This window comes from Etheostoma cragini, chromosome 10 (genome assembly GCF_013103735.1).
Source record: "Etheostoma cragini isolate CJK2018 chromosome 10, CSU_Ecrag_1.0, whole genome shotgun sequence".
Classification (NCBI taxonomy): Eukaryota; Metazoa; Chordata; class Actinopteri; order Perciformes; family Percidae; genus Etheostoma; species Etheostoma cragini.
The window spans coordinates 21,051,982-21,069,471 of NC_048416.1; the positions used below are offsets into that span (position 1 = coordinate 21,051,982).

At 38.5% G+C, this 17,490-nt stretch overlaps 2 protein-coding genes across 5 annotated transcripts in view; both read right to left on the minus strand.

The window, feature by feature from the left end:
- Positions 1 to 14,751, minus strand: part of med12 (mediator complex subunit 12) — a 26,965-nt gene extending 12,214 nt beyond the window's left edge. Inside the window, exons 1-23 of one of the 2 annotated variants that reach the window (XM_034884349.1) lie at positions 14,569 to 14,751; positions 12,746 to 12,850; positions 12,446 to 12,637; positions 10,767 to 10,926; positions 10,369 to 10,544; positions 9,874 to 9,984; positions 9,246 to 9,518; positions 8,954 to 9,100; positions 8,407 to 8,506; positions 8,177 to 8,313; positions 7,515 to 7,646; positions 6,879 to 7,005; positions 6,451 to 6,680; positions 6,291 to 6,350; positions 5,970 to 6,143; positions 4,965 to 5,109; positions 3,997 to 4,115; positions 3,015 to 3,158; positions 2,452 to 2,615; positions 1,554 to 1,685; positions 890 to 1,117; positions 637 to 781; positions 198 to 318 (exon numbers count right to left, since the gene is read on the minus strand). In XM_034884349.1, coding sequence (XP_034740240.1) covers positions 198 to 318; positions 637 to 781; positions 890 to 1,117; positions 1,554 to 1,685; positions 2,452 to 2,615; positions 3,015 to 3,158; positions 3,997 to 4,115; positions 4,965 to 5,109; positions 5,970 to 6,143; positions 6,291 to 6,350; positions 6,451 to 6,680; positions 6,879 to 7,005; positions 7,515 to 7,646; positions 8,177 to 8,313; positions 8,407 to 8,506; positions 8,954 to 9,100; positions 9,246 to 9,518; positions 9,874 to 9,984; positions 10,369 to 10,544; positions 10,767 to 10,926; positions 12,446 to 12,637; positions 12,746 to 12,850; positions 14,569 to 14,670 — 3,424 coding nt within the window. In that variant the 5' untranslated portion in view covers positions 14,671 to 14,751. The remainder of the gene's footprint in view (positions 1 to 197; positions 319 to 636; positions 782 to 889; positions 1,118 to 1,553; positions 1,686 to 2,451; positions 2,616 to 3,014; positions 3,159 to 3,996; positions 4,116 to 4,964; positions 5,110 to 5,969; positions 6,144 to 6,290; positions 6,351 to 6,450; positions 6,681 to 6,878; positions 7,006 to 7,514; positions 7,647 to 8,176; positions 8,314 to 8,406; positions 8,507 to 8,953; positions 9,101 to 9,245; positions 9,519 to 9,873; positions 9,985 to 10,368; positions 10,545 to 10,766; positions 10,927 to 12,445; positions 12,638 to 12,745; positions 12,851 to 14,568) is intronic. The other variant, XM_034884348.1, reaches the window with a different exon arrangement.
- A 1,491-nt stretch (positions 14,752 to 16,242) lies between these two features.
- wu:fb13g09 (multidrug resistance-associated protein 5) overlaps positions 16,243 to 17,490 on the minus strand; it is a 38,973-nt gene continuing 37,725 nt past the window's right edge. For all 3 annotated transcript variants that reach the window (XM_034883739.1, XM_034883740.1, XM_034883738.1), the window contains one exon: positions 16,243 to 17,464. In XM_034883739.1, coding sequence (XP_034739630.1) covers positions 17,372 to 17,464 — 93 coding nt within the window. In that variant the 3' untranslated portion in view covers positions 16,243 to 17,371. The remainder of the gene's footprint in view (positions 17,465 to 17,490) is intronic.

The following is a 17,490-nucleotide window of genomic DNA, read 5'->3' on the forward strand; positions in this document are numbered from 1 at the left end:
TTGTTGTAACAATTCTCCCTTTTTTATACAATAAATAGTATTTAATGACATACAGTACAATAATCAAATAAACACATGTGAAACATGGCAAGTGGTGTCTCTGAGGAAGCACAAAAAAAAGGTTGGGAACCAGTTTACACTAATTTAAATATACAGTATATTTTTCAATAGCAGAACGTCTGAGATTAAATCCTTACCTGCATTGAGGAGTGAAGGAATGGCCACACAGCGAACCAGATCTTCAAGGAGTAGGCACTGTCTAGCAATGAGAATGGCTACGAAGGTTGCCAGGGAATCATGGAAGGACAAATCGCTAACCTGAAGGATGCAAGTACAGAAATCAACGTTATAAGTAAGGCTGTGAGAGGAGAAAAGCTACTGCAATCAGAAAACTTCTAAATAATAGAATGGGATTAGAATGAAATGAAAGCCAGACAGATGCTTAAAGAAGGAACATATTTGGCTGACTTTATTAGTCCAAAAATGCAAGGCAACTGATATTCAACCAGTGTATGAATGTGAATAATGGTAGAAGTCAAATCCAAAATTTATAGAAAAAGGTGCAATAATTGCTCCTACAGCCGGCCGACACCCATTAACCTAGCCTACTTTAAGAGTCATGAAACCAAAACTTACATCTACGTTACACAGCAAGTCATTGAAGCCACAGTTGCCATTATTAGAGGAGCAGCAGAGAGCCTTGAGGATGCCGAGCCACTCCGCACTCAGGGAGCGACAATACGCAGTCAGCTCTGCACACAGGATTCCAATATCGTTTACCCTGAAAGCACATTGCACAATATGAAACAGCAGTCCAATAAAGAGTACAAAACTGAAGCAGTCTGAGCCATACACACATGCAACATAGTCGTGACATAAATGAACACACCTCTCAGGGTCTCTGTGGTCCACGCAAACATCCATGAGTACATTACACACAAAGCTGTAGCGGTTGGCTGGGCTGTCGTTGAGGATCTTGCCCACCATAGAGTGGTTGAAGTTGTGGGCCGAGGGGTTGGCAATGGCTTCCATCATAAACACAGGATCCCAAAGCATGTTGGAGTCTGAAGGGTCGATATTGCAGTAGATGGAGTTTTTCACCTTGGAGCAGAACTCACTGCGAGGGAACACAAAAGGAGAATATAAATATATAAAATATATAAAAGGAAAACTTGGGCAACAAATACTATTTGGTGATTGTTAATTAAATGTATATAACTGCTTGATTTTCCTGATTGATAGAAGCAACTAATATGATACTGTGATTGCAAATATTATAAATATATAATATTTGTATCCATACTATTTTAATAATATTTTATAATATTTATAAATATATATATAATATGTATAGCGTGTGTATACATGTTAGGATTCTAGTATGATTCACTATTTGACACATTCCCTTGTCCAGAAAATAGACATCCATCCTTGCATTTTTTTTTACATTTTTTGTGTGTGTGTGTATATATATATATATATATATATATATATATATATAAAAAATGCAATGGAAAACGTTCTTTTTCAAATGAGCAAATATTTATTTCTACCTGAAGATCTCGCCAAACTTGTTCTTGAGGTGACTGCAGGAGGTGTAGAGGTCATACAGGTAGGCCAAGATACAGCGCTCAGCAGAGGAACAGTCTGCTGGGTTCACACCAGATTTCACCACGATGCGCAGCCTGAGAACGCAATAACACACATAATTCAACTGAGGCTCCTTCAGCGGCATGCTTTGAAGGAAAAGGCAGACATTTTGCAAAACAAGTATTAGCCTTTTCGTTGACAATTCGATGAGAAGACTGATAACACTCATGTCAGTGCGCAAAGTAAGGAGCTACATCAAGCTACCGTGTACCCTTGTGGACCCTTGGCTGTCTACAGAGACCACGTTTTTTACAGTGTGTTCAGGGTACAGGCAGCTCGCAGATAGTGAGGAGATGTTTTCTGTAAGTGACAACCAATGTTGTAGAGTAAAAAACATGTGACATTGCTTAGAGGACCTTTAATTAGAGGCTTTGTATAAGCTGTCTTTATCTTTAACACTTAGGGCATTTAGCTAATGCTTTAATCCAAAATGATTTTCAATTGCAACAGTAAAACCTGTTAAAATTACCAGCATCACAAACAACTCATAGTGCTAATTCATTCAGGAACTAAGTGCCCTGTCAGCAATCCTATGACAATAAGAATCCTCATTAAAGATAATAGTATGAGTCGGAGAGAGAGTAAAGCACCAACAATTCTTTCATTTGCTGTTAAAACCAAAAACATCCTTTTTACTACTTTGATCAAAGACTAACTTGTTTCTTTACCCTAGCTGGTAAACATTCTTTTAGGGTTGGAATTTGATCTCAGCAAACCATACCAGTCCAGATTTAGGCCACCAATTAACATCCAAGCACGATTGAGATTTGGAAGTTTTTGACTAACATCAAAGTGACATACCCATCAAAAACTTGCGCAGTCTGCTCAGGATTGAGAATGAGGCAGGAGTGGTACCTCCTCAGCACAGCCACAATACACAGACACAGGCTGGTGGTGTAGGTGCCCACCAGGCTGGATGACTTCAGCAGCAGCTCGGCTTCTACCAGACTCAACTCATTCAGAAGCTAAAACAAACAAACAAATTCAGAACAATGGAAAAACACAAGCTTATTAAAAGGGTGGATTCACTTGGGCATTGACAGGCTGACAGAGAGAGGAGCTGTACAGAACCATATGGCTCTGTTTACACAGATCACTTCAGCAGCATGGTCTCCTTCCATCACCAGTATCATGATGCTTTGAAAATGATCTTGGTTTAAACAGCTTTACGCTGACAGCTCCCACTTTATACCTGAACTTCATCTGTCTTTCCTTTTAACAAGAGTTCCAGTGTTAGCAGGTTTACAAACGCAGACCAAGTTATTTTATCAGGGCCACACGCCACCGCCACCCCCTCCTTCACACACACACACACACACGCACACACCTGTCTAATGTGACATTAGTGATGACGTTGCCCATACCTGAATAGCAAAGTCTATGAGGCCACTTATGTTGAGGGAGTACTCCATGAGGTCAAAGATGAACTGAATGTGCTGGACGAGAGGCAGGTGGTAAGACATCCCTAAGGCAAAGCTGGTGATCTGTTCCAGCACATTTCTGGACACCTGCACACATTAAACATTTCAGACATCATTTACATGCAAAGACAACAATGTTTACAGCCTTGGTCCTGACACTGGGCTGTAACACACAACAACATACTGCCACTTAGCAGAGCTCCAACAAAGACCTTTAAAACAAGCTGAAACATCCAAGCAATGCCAAAATATTAAGTCTGAATTCGGTTTGAGAAAGGCGGACAGAACAAATGAAGGCAGAAACAAAAAAAAGGTAATTTTAACCATTCAAACTTTTTCTTGCAGTCATAATACTGGGGATATCTCTCTGATCTTACTCAAATAAAATGACAAAATATTTCTTTAATACAAATAAGGGTGCCAACACAACCATCATTCTATTTGAAAGTTGTTTTGTTAAATAACTGTTAAATCTGCATCATTCCCTAAAGACCTGACCCTGGGATGTTGTTGGCTATATCTGAATTAAAGGCACGTAAAAAAAATGAAACTGAGCACTCTTTTTAATTGCAGTGTTTCACAATTGTATAATGGACAGAATTGAATTCAGGACCAACTACACTCTCCGTTACAACCTTTCCTGCACAGAAATCTAAATACATTATGTTCTGCTGCCTTTTTAAGTGACAGTCACCTAAGTGCATTATATATTGTAATTGTATTCAGACACCTCACAAGAGAAATCAAAATAAATTCAAATCACATTTACATTAAAATGAGTCACCTTGGGAGGTCTTTTGTTTTAGGCTGCTGTAGTTATTTGCATTAATAAACCATGTAGCTGGTCCCAACATAAGGAACTTATTCCTACATACTCAAACATGGGAAACATTAACACATGAAGGATGAGGTTTCTTGGTCTAACCTGGGAGGTGACTTGGTGCTGGTCAAAGTGGGAGAGGTGCTGGAATTTGGAGAAAATATCTTCTGCAGTGGGAAAGGCCTCCGGCTTACTCCTCTTCCTCTTTTGTCCTTCCTCCCCTCCTGCGTATGTGGGAAAGAGAAGAGAATAGAAACTAAGAGAGGGATCAACAACTCATAGCTGGTCAGCGGTATTCTTTCCAGTCTGCCAAACAGGCCAGTTGTGAAATTGAGTTAAGCCAATTGTGTTATCTTATTTCCAGCCTCATTCTAGGCTTAAGCATTAGTTCAAAAACTGTTAAGGCACTTGGTGCTGCTTTTTATTTAAGAGAAAAAACACTGTGAGCTGAAGGTCATCATTGATGCACAGGAATGTGATGAGGTGAGATATAACACTCCAATCTATGCAATCATATCTCTGAAACCTTCAATCACCTTAATAAGGAGACCTGTACTTTAGATAAACAGATGAGGACTGTTAGCATGGAAAATTGGTTGGAAAGAAGATTGAGTGATAAAAGCCCTTAGGGGGTCGAAAAAAAACGATAAAGAAGTTTGTTAGGTTAAGTAAGGGCAAAATAGAATGGAAAACAAATTAAATGTATTCAAATTGAAAGAGGTATATGATAACAGCTGGAATGGTCACAGTGCCTGCATGCAAGCAAACATCCAAGCATGATAAAGCTCAACGTTCCAAACTGCTGTCTAGTAAAACACGATCTCTTTCATGTGTTTTTTTTCTACAGAGAGAAAAATATATACTGTAATAAACTGTGGAGAAAAAAAAAAATCAAAAGCAATCCCACTGACAACATTTTCATTATTACACAAAAAAAGTAGGTGAAATGAAACTGAAACGTAATCTAAAATGGCAGTTTCCTGCCTGACAAACTGCCTGCCTGCAGCTAAGGTCATGTAAAACAGTAAATGGGGAAATACAAGGACATCCAGTTATAAGTCAAAAGCCCTTACCTGTTTCTGCTGTGCTTTTGCGGTTCAGCACCTTCAAGATGTCTTTGGTAATTTTCTTGATGGTGTGTCGCGCCTCATCTCTCAGTTTGCCCACACCGTAGAGGACCACTAACCGCTGGTTGCACTCGTGGCTGGCGCTCTCCTCCTGAAGGCAATGACAAAAGAGACAAACGAGATCCTCATAAAATGGATGCACCTGATAACCTGAGCCGCATAGCAAGACAAAACCCATTTGGGCCAGACAGAAGGTTTGAGGAATAAATTCAACAAAGTTGTTACACTAAAAGAACAGACTTATACTCTAATTTTAGTTTTAAATCCAGTTTTCAATTCTTTGTTTTCAGCAGTAACAATGTAGCCACCTTAAGAAAACATACAATTAATAAGAAAACTAAACCGGAGACATTCACCATAAGTATGCTTTAAAAATATTGACTTTAAGCCATCGTTTTTTATAACATGTTAAAGAATGGTGAAAAATGCCCATAATTTTCCAAAGGACAAGGTAGAAACCTTTAAAAAAATTTTTTTTTTCAATCAACAGCCCAAAACCGCAAACTATTCAGCTTACTACAACATAAAAAAGAAGCAGTATATCCCTTACAATGGACCGGCAGAAAATAAGTAATTTTTGCTTGAGAAAGTACTTCAAATTATTACTATAATATAATAGTTGATGATTTATTGTTGAACTAAAGAATAACTAACAGCTTGAGCTCTAATATTTTAATAACTCAGGCTGGATCTAAACGATTATTGTCCAGTACATGCACTTACACTATAAAAGACTGTAGCTAGCAGCCTACGTAGTTAAATCTCAGGGCCTGTGTGTTGATTGAAATATATGCATATCGGTTCTGTCAGACGCAGGTGAGACAAGACTGAAAAGAAGAAGACTAAAAGCCGACATTCAGGGTAGCCAAACAGTACGGAAAACTGATTAATAACAAACCACAAGAGTTATTTTTTCTAGGATTTCCTTTTAAAAGCTGTGAGTTCTCTTACCTGAGGAATAGGAAAGTGAGTGGCATACTGAATGTGGCGAGGTTGCTCATACAGCTGAGGGAAAGCAGGATCCATGCCCTTGTCCTTACAGCCGGCCTTGCTGTCCTGCTCTGGGGCTGGCTTCTCAGGGGAGGGGCTGCCCTTAGACTCACAGTGCATCGGAGGAGAGAACATCTGCAAGGCAAATTAAATGATTTCACACAAGAGACGCCAAGCCACAATTTGAAAAAAGGCGATTGTAATCATAATAAAAAATATAACTCGATTCTACGCAATATTTATGCGTGCTCTATGGAAGGAAATATAATGTTGTGTGTGTACCTCGTCAAAGTTAGCACTGGAGTTGTGATCAATTTCCATTGACTCCGACAGACCGGTATCCTGTTGAACAAGGAATAACCTCATGTAACCCATTTATACCACACTGTGACAAATTACTCATCACACTCCCTAACACAAACAACAGATGCCTGCAACATGCCTCCATCTTGACACTGCTGCCTGCGTCCTGCTCCTTGCGCTCTGATTCATCGGAGGTCTCATCACTAGGGGAGCGTGGGCGCTGCAGATGGGAGTCAGAAGCCAGGTCACCACGGGAAATGAGAGTGCACATGTAGATGTTGTGGGAAAAGACGTCGTGACGGATGAGCTCGCAAAAGAGCAGGACCAGGTTGGAGAACTCCACTCGTTCACTTTCGTTTCCAGGCTCCGCTGCATGGGGGAAAAGGGGGATTTTCTATAATTTAATACCAGGTTTCCCTTTGCCAAATTATTCATAATAAATATGCACTGGGTAATGAAATAGGCAAAGACAAAAGGATATGAAGTCCCTTTGATATCAGATCAAGATTATCATATTTGAGAATCATAACTGCAGGAAATGTAGGAAAAAAACAGAAAGAGGCTCACTCAGTGTGGGGGCCTGAGTGTCGAGGAACTGTAGAAGTACATCCTGAAAGATCGGTAGTGTGGCAGCTGAGAGGGAGCCGGATGACACAGAGCCCTTCTCGTCCACCACCTCTGACTCACCACACCTCTGTAAGCAAATACACACCAGTCTTTGAGTGCTAAATGTAGAAAACCTGTTAACAAGCTTTCCTCATTCTATGAGATGCTACAAAAAACACCCCAAAATATAAATTATACAGCCATTTTAGATGTGATTGCAATGTTGGAGTGTGTGATTGGTCTGTAGGACCATCCCAGCAGTAATTCATACTGTACAAACTGTCATGTCGAATCAAGACAAAAAAAAAGTATGGATTTGACATCATTCATTATGTACAATTACAATCTGCTGATTTGTAAAGCTCAAGCACTGTGCAGACTAAGATCAGAGGTTGATGCTCAGTCAGGTTAGGTATCAGGCTATAGTCAAGACCCACAGTCAAATCTGAGACAAGTCCCCTTGTAACCATGTCATCTTTTCACCAGGGGTGTGTTTTTTGGGCCGCAGCTACACGTGAGGACACCGAGGCCATGTCAAACAAGCAAGAGAAAGAAACATGTGGTAGTATCTCAAGGAGGGTGATGTGTGTCTCTTACCTCTGCTTCTATTTCCGCCTGTCTCTTTTCCAGCAGCTTGGCCACCACCATGGCCCTGTGTCTGCCAGAGCGCTTACAGCACACCGCCCATTCACAAAGCAAGGTCACCACCGCGTCATCATCTGGTGACATCTGGACAAACAAATGCGCTATGAGACAACGCGGTTATATATAGAAGCTTCTGGCTACATTTCATAATCTGATGATTAGGGCTGCATCTAATGGTTATTTTCATAGTTGATTAATTAGCTGATTAATTTTCTTGATTATTCGATACGTTTTTGGTCTGTAAAATGTCAGAAAATCTGTGAAAATCAGTGTTTCCCAAACGCCCCAAGATGACTTCCTCAAATGTCTTGTTTTGTCCACAACTCAGAGATATTCAGTTTAGTGTCACAGAGGAGTGAAGAAACTTGAAAATGTTCACAGTTAACAAGATTGGAACAAAGAATTTTTACTTTTGTCTTGCCAATTAATTTAAGTTTAAATTGTCATTTAAGTTGACAACTAATCAAGTAATCGTTGCAGCTCTACTGATGATCAGTTATAAAACATTCAGCACAGCAAAACAACAACTCCCACTTTTCAATCTCAGGGTTTACATTTTTTTTTCATGATTTCAACATGATAAAAGAGTAGAGGTGAGAGGAATGGATCCTTACCTCATGGCCATCTTTACTCTGACCTGACCCAAATATTCGGTTGTACAGGGAATCCAGTGAGTTGTTAAAGTCAGACTTCTCAAAGCTGTGGTTGTCTAAAACCTCCAGGGTGTGGAGAACCCTCCCGATGGTGAACCCTGGCAACAGATTACAGAAATCACCTCAAACACTGACCTTGTTGTGTGCTGGGGAAACAGGTCTCTGCAGAGATAAAGAAACTGTTTTCTAACCTGCTGTGGTCTCCTGACACTTGTCAAATGACCACCTGAACTCTACTGCCTGGCCTCGCTCCTTAACTTGCTCCTCGATTTCTCTCAACTTTGTACGGACCTGTGGTGAAAGAAAAACAACAAGAAAACATATCCTGACATCTCACATAAAAACGATGAATGCAAAAACACCCATGGGCTGTAAACACCTTTACAAGTTATCTTGAATGCATTCAGAAGAAATATAAGAGACTTGTTAAAAAAAAGAACTATGTTACTATATCAAAACATGGCAAAAACAATCCTCACTAGTAGCGTTTGAGTGGAGATTCCTTTGTGAAACTACAGTTTCCTTCATGTGAGTCATATTTGAAGTTTGAAAGCACCTAGGAATCCTGGAGTAAGTATTTTTGTTTAGGAGTATACAGTATATGTATGTTTTTTTCTTTCATTCACTGGCTCTTAATACCAAAACATTGAATGTGATGGGAAAAACTTATTATCCTGCGCTTTTCAAAAATACCAAATGGAGAAAAAAAAACATTACAGTTTGCAGGGATGGAGGTACCTGCTGTGTGAAGGCAGTATTACCCCCTGGCATTGGCAAGCTGGACGGAGCGATGGGCAGGAGGTCTAGAGGTGAACCAGTTTTGTTTCTGCTGTCTGTTAGAGAGTAGTGCCACACCAGAGCACTGGGACAACATAATACTATGCTCTGATGCGACAATAACAAGACACAAATAACAGAGAAAGAAAGAAAAATATATAATACATATTAATAAGTAAAGAATTTTAAGTCTCGTCTTACATTTTATATTCCATGTATCAAATATGCATCAGTCAAAATGAACACTGAATACCTGTAGCATGCAGCTGAGCCCGAACACCAGAGGCCTGTGCTGAGGGCAGATGTAGAAGTCCGTAAAAGCTGTCTGGGGCTGGTTCCCTCCTGGCGGCTGCGAGGTTGGGGTGGGGGGCAGGGTGTTACCTTGCTGTGTCAACATGCCATGGGCTGGATGCCCCCCTGTGCCGGGGCCCAAGCTCCCGTCGCTTAGCAACAGGTTGAGGCGGCGTGTGCAGAAGTAAGCCAGTCTCCGTGACAAGTAGGCCGACTGTACAAATTCCCCTGAGTACTGCAGGATGGAAGAGAGATTTACAGCATTACCCACAGCACTCAGTGTCCACTAACATCAGTCAACTTCGGAAATAGAAACAAAATGAGGTGCTGTGGGCCCTGGTGGGCCTCTGCCAGCAAAGGTCAACACCACTGAAGTGCTGTGCGGACCACGACACACAACTGGTTCATGACAGCTGTAGAAGCCTGTCATAACACAAAGTGTGTGTGTGTGTGTGTGTGATTGTGTACAGCTGTGTGAATGTTAAGTAGGACTGCATGTTTTCCAAAAGCAAGCCATTAAAGCATGAGTGATGATGTGAGGCTGGGGTACAACTGTGGAGATGATGAGTCTGTGGATAGAGGGGGTTTACCTGTAGTAAAAGCGGCAGGAGAAGTCTGAGAAGCTCATCTTCACCAGGTCGGACCTTCTCGAAACACTCCAGCACCCATGTCAGGAACTCGTGTCGGTCTAACATCCCATCCTGAACACCAAACACAAGTGCATCTTAATATCAAGTAGATGAAAGCATAGTTACATTGTTTAACACAAGACCGAGAATAAATTAATTGATAAATTCATAAATTGAAATTGCAGTGATCGCCTTCTTCACTTTATATGGTAGGTAAATGTACGCAATAGCCGCGATGAGAACTTATCCATTTATATAATAATCCATTTCTAATTCCTTTCCTCCTCTTCCCTAATATATTATGATTATTTTATTTATTACTCAATTTCTACACTATTTAGTACCGGTACCAAATGTAATTAGCAAAGATCCTTTGTAGTGTATTACACCACTATGTTACTGGAAACATTGCATTGTATTGTGTAATGGCATTTTACACTGTACATATGAACTGACCTGAAACATGAACATGGCTAGCTTCTCGTTGTATTCCCACTGCTTCATGGCCGTCTCCACATCTGCAGGAGTGGCTGGGAGGGGTGAGCTGCAGCCTTGACTGGGAAACTGTCTGTAAAACTCTGCCACCTTCTGAAGCTGCTCCCACAGGTACTTTGTAATAATCTGGGTCCATTCTACACAAAAAACACAAAATTTCACCTTAAAGCAACAGAAAGTGAATAGATGGCAGAAGATATTCTACACCAAGAAATTGTTTCATACCATAGAAGAAAGCATATTATTGTTCATATCAATTTTTAAAGAAAACATGAAACAAAACAAACAGCAAGAAACAAATAAACACACACACTGCTAACCAACATTGAGATTAACATTAATCAACAACCCTTGCTTACCTATACAAGCATCAATCACATGCCTCTTCTTGACTTTAGTTTCTGTGATGGCTGCGTGATACGCACAGGTCATCTTGATCATCCATGCTGAACGCATGACAGGGACTGAGTACTTGGCCAAGTATCCAAAAACCTCCTCCTTTTTGCTAAAGATTGGAACCTGTGACAAAGACAATTCATGTGTGTGAGTAATGTTGAAATAATGCAAACACACTAGTGTACTAATGGAAAAGTGATGCATCAAAGTCAATGCACTCCTTTAGAAAACATTGTTCATTGTGGTGACAAAACAATGAAATATGTATGTACCAATGCAAGCAGGAATACACACACAAACTAAAGCGTGATTGTAAAAGATAAAGGGCTTTCACACATTTATGAATAAAAAGCTCACGTTTGATTTAACATGATATATTTGAAATTCAAGACCGATTTGCTGCTGCATTTAAGAGCACCCAAAGAGGAACCAATTTGTTGATAAAAAAGCATCTCACACAATCTATAAATAATTGATTTCCTAGTTTAAAAAAATGAACACACAGTAATAAAACCTGTTTCCACTAACAAACAATGGCATTTATTGTGTTTTGGATCAATAAACCCAAACAAGATAAACAATAGCTTTTTTTAAAAACAGAAGCATCACTTGGGTTGTTTTTACAAGGAAATAAAAAACACTGCATTTACTTACCCTTTCTGAATCGTTCTGGTTTAGTGATGTCGAATTGAATTGTCCAAGAGAGTTTGGGGACTATTTTATCACTCGCTCAATTCTTAGCTTTTACAGAGCTGAGACGCAAATTTCTCTGAGCGGTGATATACACATCAGGATCCTCCACACCTAATTTGTTAGCTACTTCTGCTCAGGTTGTCCTGGTAGTAAACAGCTATCGAACCATGACAGACAACAATAAGTAAAGCTAAATTGGTAAGCTGATGACGCAAAACATGCACTGATATATCTGCATTCTATGAGTATCAGCCAATAGCAGCTTTAGAAAACAAGTACAAGTACATAGCAACATACCCGTCGCTGTGAGGCTGTATTAATGCTCATTATATGTTGAAAAGATACTTTCCTCAGTCTGAGATGTACTTTGTCAGGCTCAACTGTTTGTAGCTTAGTCTTGTAACATTAACAGGATAGCATGGTAGCATTTGGAATGGTAACATGCTAACACTTAGCTGTGAATTCAACATGCTAACGCTCAACACAATGTCAACTTTCACATTATTACAGAATAAATCTTATTTAGACAGCCATTTAATTAGCTTATGACAGACAAAACCAAACAGCTTCTTTTAATAAGTATTTCTATCTTATCAGTATTGGTAATCAATCATACAGCTGAAGGCAAGGATTGATTTTAGTTTAACAAACCAAATGCTTTGAAATGGGGAAGCCATTTCCTTTCTTGCGGACATGGGTGGAAAATGTTTTGGTTGGCCTGAAAATCAGTCCTTTCCAAATGTAAATAGTGGAAATCAGCAGGAAAAAAACATGCACAAGACTGATGTGAAAAGAATCAGACTTATTAAACAGCCAACACAAGCACAGTGCAGCGGGTGAAGCCAATGTAGTACAAAGTAGATGACTTCTCCACCAATTGTACTGTCCGTAAAACCAACAAAGAAAACATCATGTATAGACTCTTAAGACACTTGCGGCAGGGTCTTACCTTTTTAGCAAGCTGTGTCAGAGGTTTAGTCCCCGCTAAATCCGTGAACCAATTGTTGATGGAGCTCTGTGACCTCGCTGTGACAAGCCAGAAATTATCCTTCTGGTTGACCTGCGGCTTACGTTTCCCGGTGTCTGGAAACGTGTTGTAACGCAGCTTCTCTGCAATGATGCTGCTGAAGTTTGAACTGATCTGAAAAGCATTGAGGGAAAAACATGTATGATTGCCAAATCAATCACACAAAAATACAACATGTAGCATGCAGGGTAGAACTTGAGCTAAAGTGCCAGAGTAATTTACCTTTGCAGGGTTGAAGTTGACATTTTTGGCACTGCCATGTTCATCACCAGACACAGCTGGTTGGTTATTGAATCCTTGTTTCACATTCAGTGCAGTCAGCTCATCCTGAAACAAACATATTACAGTGCAATTTTATAGATAATTAAAAGCATTCATGCAAATTTGCTAGTGTAAATCTAAACCATCTCATATTTTTGGATTCCAGACCAGCTAGTGGTATTTTCAGAAAATCTGCATCTATGCTTATTTGGGTTTGCTGACACCAGGAAAATAAATTAACAAAATTGTTGACGGTATTTATTGACTTTGTTTGGATATGCCAAATTGTAATTATATATATGTGATAATCGGTGAGACTGTAGAGCTAAAGCTATGCTTTTTGTTGGATGTTGGTACATGTCCCTATACATGTTCATAGCAACAATAATGAGAATGGGGCATGCACTAAAACATCGTTACTAATGTTACAAAACATAGTTTTGCCAAAAGTGACTATTTTTTGGACTCCTAGTATAATTATGTGTTTTTTGTTAATGATCAATGCATTGATTTTTTATTGAAAAAAATACAATGTTCTTTGATAATAAAGAGGCGTGGTTTACTTCCTAGGCGGTGTACCTTTATCGCTTTTATGATTTATTACTATTGGCATATAATATGTATTACTATTATCTGGGTCACATAACAGTGTTATAATCAAAAGAGATATCTTAATATCTTAGACAACTTTAATTTTTTAAAATTTGACTGAAAGAGCCAATTATTTTGTTATCACAAGTATTTCTGAGACAATTAATTGTACTGTAACATTTTGTATTTTTACAGCTCTACAAGTCATTATTAGAAAGTTTGCAGTAGCAACACCCCAGAGATAACACAGTCAGTTTCCATCTACAAACTGTACTCTCCAGACTCTTAAACCCCCACCCGCAGTAACTAGGCTACATGGTACATAACACAAAAATATAAAAAATTAAAATTACACACATACTGGACTATTATCCCTGACCATTGCGGATGTTATAGCTATATACTGTGAACTTTTGCACGTCCAGATTACAGCCTTACAGCAGAGTACAGCCTTAAAACAGTTACAGTGCACATAGGCGTTGTAGTGTGTTACATATTTTTAATTGTAATATTTAAAGTTTATATATTTATGTGCTTAGCTGTTGCGGTACTTGCACTATTGTTTTTTTCCTCCATTTTCATGTGTACTGTATAAACACACATCATGGCAAATTCCATGCATGTTACTTTGGTAATTAATCTTATTCGGATTGTGATACACCAATAGATTACCCCAGGTTAATGATAGATCAGGATCCAACAGCACTACCCAGCTAGCTAGGCCAAAGTCCAATCTTAAAAGTAAGCGCAGATCATTTCTGTTCAATTAACGTAACATTATAGCTTCCAGGTTTTGTGCTGTGCAGGTTTAGCTAACGTTAACTCGTTGGATTAAAACATCCAGCAATCAAACAATTACCAGCCACGGACAATCTAAAACGCAAACGCATTTTGTTTTGCATTACAAAGCCAACGTCAAATATCGGTTGCATATTATATCAAAGGTGCCTCAGCCTCGAGCCGATGAGCTAGCTAGCTAGCTTAGCAAACTCTGGTGTCTAACGAACCGGTTGTTTTGCAAGTAAGCTGACAACTAGGTGCTGTTCATTGTTATTGCTAGGCCCAAATCGTCTAACGTAAGAGGGCTTGCTAAACAGGCTAGCTTATGTGAGCTTGAACAGCTTCTTGGATGAACATTACCTTACACAAAACACTATTCATGGACTTTCAGTTTGTACATCGTAAAATCTGACCTCTTTCTGCTTTGGATCTTGAGGATAAACGTCCGGAGGACCGAGTCGGGGCCGCTTTAATGGCCGGTGTTCGTAACTTAGGAACCCGAAAGCAGCCATCATCCAGCGGCATCACAGCCAGGTCTTTCCTCCTCCCCAGCAGCCTTAACCGAGCTACAACAACGAAACACACTTCCGGTAAGGCTTCATCCCCGAACTTCAAAATAAAGGTAATGGAGAAAACATAACGCACTTCTAGGAACTTTGCTTTTTTGAGTTGTAATGATTTCTGTAACAAAACAATGTTCAAATATTAATTAACACATGCTGTAATGTTTACAAAAATGGCTCTTGTGACATTGAAATGCATCCAGCTTCCAACTAAATTATACTCATGTCCACTTACCTTATATAGATAAGGAACGTGTTATAATAACAACATAATAAAAAATTGAATATAATTCCTATTTCAGCACCATTTTCACTTTTGCATTGACCTATGTTACTGTTTACAATTCTCAAGGAGCTGTTTGTGGACATGTGTGTATGTACCTATGTGTATAAGATAAGATAAGATTTTTATTTATCCCACACTGGGGAAATTCCTGTGCTACAACAGCTCAAAATAAAATAAAATAAAATGTACACACATCAGAATAACACAAATACACATTAAGTAGACTTAGGAGAAAAAATATACATAAAGTATATGAAATGGAACTGAAAAAATATAATGGAATTAGTTATAATAATAGTAATAATAGAACAACTATATTTACACAATAAACAACCTTGTAAATAACCTTATCCACATACGTATAAAAACGTACATCTTTACATTTAGTACAGATGTAACCATACCTTTAATATTTAGGTATGGTGCATGTTTCTAAATTAAAGTGTTTAATTAAAATACCATACAGCAAAAGATGTTTTAACAAGTAAAACCATAGACATTTGTGTTCAAGAGAGAGGCAAGAACCGAGACGTAGACATCTACAAATTGTTTTCTACAATTTGTAATGTCATCTTGTAATTGTTATTCTTAATTGGTTCAAACTCTAAGAAAGACCTGTAGAATGACAAATAGGCAACAAAGAACAAACTCAAGAATACACCAAACATTATTCCGGCGAATGCATATTATTCACGCACACCTCCTTGGACACCAAGTATAGAAAGCAGGTATCTGCAAGTAGATACGATTATGTCTTGTTGTGTAGCATGTGAGATCAAGTAGGTAAACCCTGGATACGGAATGCAAAGGCTTCGAGCTGCTGACTGTGATATTCATCCGAATGGGGTCTGAGTAGAATAAGTATTGACTGAGGTCAATTTGTTTGTTTATCTCTCTCTCTAACACACATAAAGTGTAATTGTTTTGTGTAGTCCTTTAAGTTGTTTAATAAATAAATATAATATTTCCTTTCACATACGTGCAGCTTCAAGAATTCCAACAAGGAATAAAAGTTGTTTGCTAACAGCTGACCATTTTGACCAGTTTCCACACAGTGAACAAGTGTGTATGAAGCACCTTACTATACATGTCTTAAGCCACAAGAACTTTGTACTACTTTTTTTAACATATGCAGTAGTGCATTTTCTAGATCTGTACTGTTTTTGATGTGTACAGAGTTCCCCTTTAACATGTAAAATATCTAAGACTGGACATCAGCACGTATGAAATATATATATTTTATTGAAAAACAAATACCTTTAAAACGAAAATCAAACATTTAAAAAAAGATTACAAACTCAAGTGTACTAAGGCAATCCTGAAAAGGTATCAATTGCAATAGAAATATATTGCAATCTTCATGATTGTTCAGCACAAACTTGATTATAAGGCAGAAGTCTACAATCCCCAACTTTTGTAAAAACACATTTGAAGACACATCTTATACTTATAAGTTTCAGCTTTGTTGCACATTACAAACTGTGTCATGGTTTAAAACCTAATTGCAACTTCATAACATACTTTGCTCAACACGGAATTACCTTGCTGGTAAAAAAAGAAATACATTACCATTATAAAATGTGCAGATTTTAAACTCCAGCATCTGAATTTAGAGGAAATTTCGGCTCATTCAAGAACACGATACTTGCATGCAGTCTGCAAAAAAGCATACTTACATGGCTAACTCCATTATACAGTATGACCTGAAAATGTTTACAGCTCTAGGCACATATTGCATCTGCAATGATTCACTGAAATGACTGCATTATAACATCAAACTAGATGCATATAACATCAAATGTTAAAAACATCATCAAAAACATTAAATATTTTAGCATGTTCTGGAAAGTGCCTAATGAAAATAGATTAATAGGTGATTTTTTAAGGTATACTGTAAGGTATACTGTATTGAATAATCATAAATAAAAGTAATACATTCTTAACATTAAATTCCTGCACTCTGAGGACATAGTTATGGAATAAAAATTACTAAAACTAATTTGTGGTCACACTGATCAGCTGGCCTCAAGAAAAAAAAGGAAGCACCACATGTCCACATTAATTATAAAGTGCTATTGTCAGAGGCAATGCTCTGTTTCAGTACCATATAACTCAGCAAAGAGCAGGAATCTGTTACTTCTCCCTTTGCATAGTGAGATTTGATGTGTCCTTCAGAAATGTGGTCCCTGGGTCTTTGGTTTGGAAATAAACAGACATTGTTACAAGGATCAGCCTGTATTTTTTAACACATCACTTTCACACCAAGGCAGGATTGAATCTAGGGTGTTTTTTTGAGTGCTTTTCAGTTATTTCACTGAATATTTTGAGGCGTCACCGCTCACATCCAAAGTTCAGCTCCACAGTGTTTTATCTGCTTTGGTTTTCTGATGCTTCTATCAGGGCTCTAAATCTTGAGTTTTCATCGGCCAGCAAGGCAGCGGGACTGTCAAACTCCAAAATCTATGAGAATGAGAAGAATAAAACAG